The sequence below is a fragment of the Notothenia rossii genome (genome assembly GCF_949606895.1).
Source record: "Notothenia rossii genome assembly, chromosome: 3".
In the NCBI taxonomy this organism is placed as follows: Eukaryota; Metazoa; Chordata; class Actinopteri; order Perciformes; family Nototheniidae; genus Notothenia; species Notothenia rossii.
Window position 1 is genome coordinate 30428316 of NC_136901.1, and position 7589 is coordinate 30435904.

The window sequence follows — 7589 nt, forward strand, 5'->3', positions numbered from 1 at the left end:
CACCTGCAATACACTGTGGGGGTACCTGGCATTATTCAGGCCATGCTGCTGGAGGAGTGTAACCACACCAAGCTCCATGACAACTGGGACTGTGTACAATTACTTTACTTATAATACGAATAATTAAACTGTTATCGTGTACTGTATTGTGTATTGTGTGAGCGGACAGCAGCTCAACCGTTCCCCCTGGTGGTCAAACTAAGGTAATGTAAAGACAAAATATATAAATAAATAAAAGCTTCAAATTAATAAACTTGCTTAGCATGACATTTGACGAGTGCTTGATACAATTATCATTTTGAAAGAATTAAAGATATTAACTACTTTTGTAAAATATATAACATTTAAAAACTATTATAAATAATACAAATAAAACAACATACATTTGAAAAATGAAGATAATATTTATTGCAATTTTTACCAGAACAATTATAAAGACATTTAAATGTAATTAATTAACAAGGAGATTTACAATGTCAGGTCTGAAATACATCAAACTATCTGAAAAAGAAGTGAAAAAGCAGAAACTGCTGAAAAATTATTCTCACGGGTGGAGGTAAAGAAGGTGGAGTTCACAGGTGGAGGTAAAGAAGGTGGAGTTCACAGGTGGAGGTAAAGAAGGTGGAGTTCACAGGTGGAGGTAAAGAAGGTGGTGTGAGATCTTCACATGTGGATGTAAAGAAGGGGGAGTCAGTTCCTCACAGGGGTGGTGCTGTTTCCTCTCACAGTCTTCTTCAGGTGGTGGTAGTTTGGCAGGATCTTCATCAGGAAGTCCAGCTGCAGAGTCTGAGGCTGCAACACAGAAACACCACCCTCAGTGATAAGAACACCACCCTCAGGTATATAAACGCCACCCTCCGTCAGCTGTGTGGGTGGTGCAGGTGCAGCACTGACCTGAGGCTTCTCGCTCTGCAGGCGGCGGTTGGTGCCACAGCCGTACACCACCGTGTTCTCGGGAACCACCTCGCAGGTGTTGAGCTGGCAGCAGGCGCCCACGATGCAGCCGTTGCTCAGCACCACCCTCCTGCCCAGGTCAGCTGCAGGGGGAATAGTTAGACACATACACAGGTTACACTTTTATATTATATACAGAGGTGGGAGAAGTACTCAGATCTTGACCTTGAGTACAAGTAAAAGTTCCAGAGTCTAGGAATACTCTGTAGAAGCAAGAGCCCTGCAGTCAAAAGGTTACTCAAGAAAAAGTACAAAAGTATCAGCATCAAAATGTAATTAAAGTACCAGAAGTAAAATGCACTAGTTGTGCAGATTGACCCATTTCAGAATAATATGATATGTTTTGAAGTAGTGATGCATTAAAGTGTTATCAAAGTGGTTAAGAGGCAGCTAGTTTGAATCACTTTGTATACTGCAAGGTAGCTTGTGAATTTACTCCAGGTGATTTCACATCATTAATACAAATTTGTAAAGTAACTAATGGTATTAAATAAATGCAGTGGAATAAAAGTACACAATTTTCCTCTGAATTGTAGTGGAGTAGAAGTACAAAGTAGAATAAAATGAATCTACTCAAGTAAAGTAGTATCTCAAAAGTGTACTAAAGTACTGTAGTTGAGTAAATGTACTTAGTTACTTTACACCTCTGATTATGTATTATATACATTTTATGTATATACAAAGTACAAAGAGAGGGATTTCAGTACTCACCCTTTGACTCGATCACGTTGTTGTCTCCGATGTTCAGGGCCTGAGACACTGATCCTCATTATGAAGGATTTAAATGTAAACACGATTATAAAACAGATGTATGTTCAAAGACTGAATGTTTGATTACCACATGACTTTTTGTTCTAAAACTGTCTTTCATATGAACATTTTTGTACAGTGTTTGCATATCTTATTTTAAACTTAGGACTTCATTTATAATGCAAACCTGAACCAACAGCGCCCTCTGCTGGACAAAATTGATATTAATAACAATAGAAATTCATTTTTTCTGTTACTTCTCAGCTGACATTGACTCAGACATTACTGCAATACTCAGTCAGATGCTATAGATTATATTATATTATATATCACTTTAGAGGATACCACATCCCACTTCAAAAACATTGTTGGTCCCGATGGTCATGGTTTTCTGCTCCGCGCCCTCAGAGTCCGGCAGCTGGTTTTCCGGGTAACTGCACACAGGAGGAGATAAAACATGAGGTTACAATAGTATGTTATTATTACATGTTATTGTATGTGTTCTCCTCCTGCCTGTTGATGATGAGCGCCTGCTCCTCAATCAGGTTCCCCTCCCCGATGATGATGGGCCCCGCCTCCGCGATGATCCGGGCTTTGGGGTGCACCACGGTCCGGGCTCCTGAGGGAGTAGCAGCAGGAGTGATGGAGGATGCTGCGTAAATAAATGATAATAATGATAATAATAAAACTCACCGATGGTCACATCTCCTCTGATCTCGCTCTCCACACACACCACTGCTCCTGCTGCGATCTTAGCGCTGCGGGAGAACAATATTTAAAATCACAATACCTACATAGAATAAATATACATAAACAAAAACATAAATACAGCTGATCAACAGTCAGTCTGCTGGCATTTTTGTATACAGAATGAATACATTAGTTAGTACGTTAGTATACCCACAGAATAACAGTCTGCTAACACATTAGTATAAGATATTTACTGCCAACACAATATATTAACACAGAATATATGTATATTGATACACAGAATAACGGTCTGCAGAATCATCAGTATTTAAGAGATAGACACGGTTATTATTTTTCTGATATTTATAAAGGGTTTTACCTCTTCTGAGCGGCGATCTGCTTGCAGTCTGACATCCTCACAACAATCAAGGCGTTATCGATGTTTGATTGTAGATCCTGGCTCCGAGCTCATACTCGATCAGCTTTGTCTGACTCACTGCTGCCCGGTTATGGCTAGAAAGGATCCGTCCAGCGCCGTATAGATATGACGTCACGTTCTCGTTCTAACTCTCGTTGTAATCGGAGCGGCTCGGCTGTAATCGGAAAGGGTCGGGGTGGGCGGGACGCGGGAAGATCGCGGGAACATCGAGAAGAGACGTCGTTCTAACTCTCGTTGTAATCAGAGCAGTGGTAACCACTCAAAGTCCTCAAGAGATAGGAAACGACAGCAGTGTGGGACCTTATTGCGGGAAATTACTGAGCACACATACCACCTACAGGATGAGACGTTCATGTGTACAGTGATATCAAGACTAAATGATCTTTTGGAGGACGTAAAGCAACACACCCCACATGACAGTAGTCTTCCTCTCACCTTCACGCCCCCCCAAACACAAAAGGCAGAAGAGGACCATAACACCTCTCAGTACCAGCCATCGTAGACACCCTTTTTCAGGCCGGGTGGGTCATAAAGCTGAGGTCATGAGATCCAACTACAGAGTGGACAGCTTGAACAAGATTTTAAAAGCTAAGTCCCCAGAGTCTAATGCGGGAGGAGCAGGCAGGGGTACGAAGAGGAGGATAGATGCTTTAGGTAAGAACAAAGTATATTTACTTTTGCCATCTCCTCTATATTCACAAAACACAGCCAATCATCCATTCCAATCCTATGTGACATGGCACAGTTCATTTCACTCCAATAGAAATTGGTATAAAAGTGACCATTAGTCTTCTCATTGTGCTTATTGCTGTGGATAGGTGTTAACTATTGTTGTTGTATTGTATCATATCAAAAGTTGTTTTCATCCAAGGCACCACCGCCAGGTGAATGTTGGAAGCTTGGAGATGAATGGAGCTGGAAAGAGGTGCTAAGTAAAACAACCTTTTGAATCCATTGCATGTGATTGATGTAGTTATAAAAAGTATATCATAAGCTCTCATTACAGTCTAAATATCTAACAGCAAAAGGAGGAGAGGAGATGGGGAGAACAGAGGAGAGGAGACAGCAAAAGGAGGAGAGTATGAGGAGAGGAGAACAGGAGAGGAGAGGATACAGCAAAAGGAGGATAGTCTGAGGAGAAGATGAGGAGAGGAGAACAGAGGAAACAGGGAAAGCAGAGTAAAGAGCAGAGTTGAAAGAGAAGTTGAAAGCAGAGCAAACAGTAGCAGGAGAAGTAGAGCAAATGTAAAATTAACTTTGAAAAGTATCAGCAAGAAGATCAGAGTTGCATAATGTTATTTTGTTTTATTCGTTACTGTTATATTAATGTTGTATGTTCATTTTTGTACATAGGATAATAAAGATGATCTTAACCTTGAACTCGATTCATGACCTCATTTCATTATTAAAACCTTAATATCAAATTACAGACTGGATTCAAATTAGGATCTCCAAATGTGTTGATGTAATGTTTGTGATAAACTGAAGGATAAAGTGTTCCTTTATGTGTTGAGAAAATTCCCCTCCCTCTTAAGCCAAGTAAGGTGTTTAAAAAGCCTCTTGGATCAGCTGGAAAATACATCATCACAAAGCTGAAAACAGCTGTTTCACTTTACTTTTGAAAGATACGACAGAGACAAAGCTGCACATATATGATGATATTATAGAATATGGTGCATTGCTGCAGATTAAACTACCCAACGGGATATAAAAGAGGTAAACACATCTACAGCAGTAACATGCAACATACATTTTATTGCACCAGGAGCTATCTTGGGACTTTTACTGCAACAACGTTGACTTGCCTGTGAATACAAAATAAACCATAGTGTTGCTGATCTACAGTGTTGTAATTCTTCTTTCAACAGCAAGACCGCTAACAAGTATTTACATATTTAATATAGTTTAGTTTCTCGCCATCCCAAACGTAAACATTCAGCCACGTGACTGTGCTTCCGAGCTGCTCCGATTACAACCGAGCCGCTCCGATTACAACGAGAGTTAGAACGAGAAGGTGACGTCATATTTACATTAGACGGATCCTTCCTAGCCATAACCCTGCTGCCCTCTGCTGGACTCACCAGGAACACATTCACTCAACCATAGTGCCTCAATTTATTGTATTTAGCTATGTCACTATTCATATTCACAAAAAGGTTGTCAAAAATAATTTAATCTTCTTTTTCACTAAAGAAATACATTAGTGATAATTTAGTAGTATTTTATTCTCCCCGCCTCATAGGAAACTCCTGTGTTTATTGTCAGGAGAAATATATGAGTTTAAACCATAGACTGTTTGAGATTAAACTCATATCTTATTCATTTCGAATTTCATCGAAGTAACAGCCAGACACAGAGATGTATTCTGCCTCTTAGTTTTTAAATCCAAAATAAGAAATCTGTGTGGAAGGACTGATGGCATAGTACGTCTTAAAAATCATATTAAAGTTAATTACAGAATTAATTGTAAAAAGAACCAAAAGTAAGTATGGATTGTGAAATATACTACAGATTTGTTCTGGAACACTGGTGGTTAAATAAGCATTTAAATAAGCAGACAGGAAACAGAATATGACAGAATCTTTAATTCTTGCATTAAGAACAAACTCATGATGACGGCGTCTGAATAAACTGAAGTAATCACACGATCACCACATGAGTGATCCTTTGGATACAAATACCCATAAGGCAATATTCTGTATTAAATATGTTTATAGCAGGGTAAAACATATAGTAAATAAAAAAGATAATGGTGAAAATAGTCAGGCTCGGAGAAATCAACAATACCTGAGTAAAGTCAACGTCACCCATTAATGATTAATAATGGCGAATGACTGTAAAATGAATAATAAAACGTGTCTTGGAGGGCTGGTGTAATACTGATTGTGGGGCCTAATGCTAAAATCATTTAGGAATAAAACATTTTTTAAACATTATAATTATTATAAGATAAATTGGCTGATTCTCCTGCTGGAATAAATATTTGCATAAAGAAGTGTTTCTTAATACCATCATCTCACTTATACCTGACTCTCTTTTTTACAGAATTATAAAATGATCTCCCCATCAGTAGAAGGATTTTCCAGCGACTTTCCTTTTAAAAAAACTCATGATCTAAAAACACTTAAAAAGAGGCAAAGCTTGAAAACCTTGTAGATGCTAGAGATTGTTCTGCTTTTATTGTGAAGGGCAGTGGGTCAGAACTTGTGGCTGCCTCTGAAGTCGGAGCCCGGTCTGGAGGGCCAGAAAGTCCCACTCTGCCTGTAAAACACACAGAGGAGGGAATATATATTTACTATTATATATTTTACATTTTCACCTTATGTAGCCCCACCCCTTTTCCCACTTCATGTTCAAACGCTTATGTCGTAGTTCGTTAGACTTGCATTGTGAACCTGTGTCTACCATTCAGGCAGTGAGAGCAATTATACAAATAAGACCAGTGTGGCCTTTGTGCTTAATGCTAAGCTAACACGCTCCGACTCTTGAACGAGGAAGAACTCGCCTCATGTTCTCGTCCTGCTGGTCTTCAGCCTTCAGCGCAGATCTGGAGATCCCCATTCCTGGAGGGATGCGGTCCGGATAGCGCACAGCGATCTTCATGCCATTCAGATCAGAGCCCTGAACACACCAACACAACATGTTTGTTCAGCAGGAGAAACAGCAGCAACACTCACAGGGACCTCCTGCTGTTAGAGCAGGAGGACACAGGGGGTGACAAGGTGTGCGCTTCAAAGTATCTATGAAGTGTAGTGTCATCTTCCAGGAAGTAGTACTCACATGCAGGCGTCTGATTGCTTCATCACAGTGATCTCGTTTGGTATAGTTAACGAAGGCGCATCGTTTGTTAATGAGGAGCTTCACACTGTGGACCGGCCCCACGCTGCAGCAGGAGACAGGAAGGAAGGAGTCAGGAGGTGCTACCACAGAGGATAGAGGGAAGGAGTACCAGGAGGAGGAAAGGAGTAATGTTCTCACTTGTTAAACATGTTGCTGAGGATGGCCTCAGACAATGGGTACACCAGGTTCCCCACCCACACTGGAAACAGCTCCCTGTGAAACACACATACAACACGTTCATACTAATAATTTAAAAAATACTAATAATTGTCTAGTTATAGATAATCATAATATAATAAATACAAAAAGTCATATTTAAAAATAATAATAGTGTAGTAAAAATATTTAGTGTAGTAAAAAATAATAATATAAATACAAAATAATGATAGTGTATTAAAAAATAAATAATAACAATAATGACTGACTGTTCAGCCCCGCTCTTCATCGCCTGGTTAGGAACGATCTTCTGTTGACTCTGGATGTTGGACATATTCTGGACTAAAGGTTTGTTCTTTAATAATTGTAGAGCACTGTGAGAATGGTGAGGATGAGGAGCAACAGGATAGAGAAAAGGAGAAGCAGGAGGATGAAGAAGAGGAAGAGCAGCAGGGCTTATGTTGGCAGAGAGGACTGGAGACACTCCGTTGATGTTAACAAGTTGAGCCGGTTTGAGGGGGACACCTTGAATAGTTCCTGTACACAAACACACGATGAACGATCCTAAATATATGTATTAGGGCTGCACAACATATCAAACATCTATTGTAAACGTTATATCAACATTTGTGGTATGCATATTGCAAGACTGCTCGAACTGCAAAAAATAGTAGCCTATTCCATGTGCCATGCAGTCACTCTCTGCATGTTAATACATCTGGCCAATCAGGCGAAGCCCTACTGCTCTAGATGCCCCGCC

The 7589-nt window shown here is 39.8% G+C and overlaps 2 protein-coding genes across 3 annotated transcripts; both read right to left on the bottom strand.

Moving 5' to 3' along the window:
- Nucleotides 1-384: 384 nt before the first annotated feature.
- Nucleotides 385-2922, bottom strand: LOC307033602 (dynactin subunit 6-like). Its single transcript, XM_079672134.1, has 7 exons — nt 2774-2922; nt 2398-2462; nt 2218-2323; nt 2050-2138; nt 1666-1713; nt 895-1037; nt 385-792 (listed from the first exon to the last, which is right to left on the bottom strand). Exons 1-7 carry the CDS (start codon nt 2806-2808, stop codon nt 691-693), a joined length of 588 nt encoding a protein of 195 aa, XP_079528260.1. The 5' UTR covers nt 2809-2922; the 3' UTR covers nt 385-690.
- Nucleotides 2923-5403: 2481 nt separating this feature from the next.
- Nucleotides 5404-7583, bottom strand: LOC307034459 (uncharacterized protein). Of its 2 annotated transcripts, none has more exons than XM_079673295.1 (5): nt 7099-7583; nt 6812-6886; nt 6614-6716; nt 6335-6454; nt 5404-6090 (listed from the first exon to the last, which is right to left on the bottom strand). In XM_079673295.1, the coding sequence occupies exons 1-5, from the start codon at nt 7161-7163 to the stop codon at nt 6031-6033; spliced, it is 423 nt and encodes a 140-aa protein (XP_079529421.1). In that variant the 5' UTR covers nt 7164-7583; the 3' UTR covers nt 5404-6030. The 2 variants fall into 2 exon arrangements, with proteins under 2 accessions (XP_079529421.1, XP_079529420.1); XM_079673294.1 differs by having other exon boundaries at nt 5404-6094; nt 6339-6454; nt 7099-7581.
- Between the last annotated feature and the right edge of the window lie 6 nt (nt 7584-7589).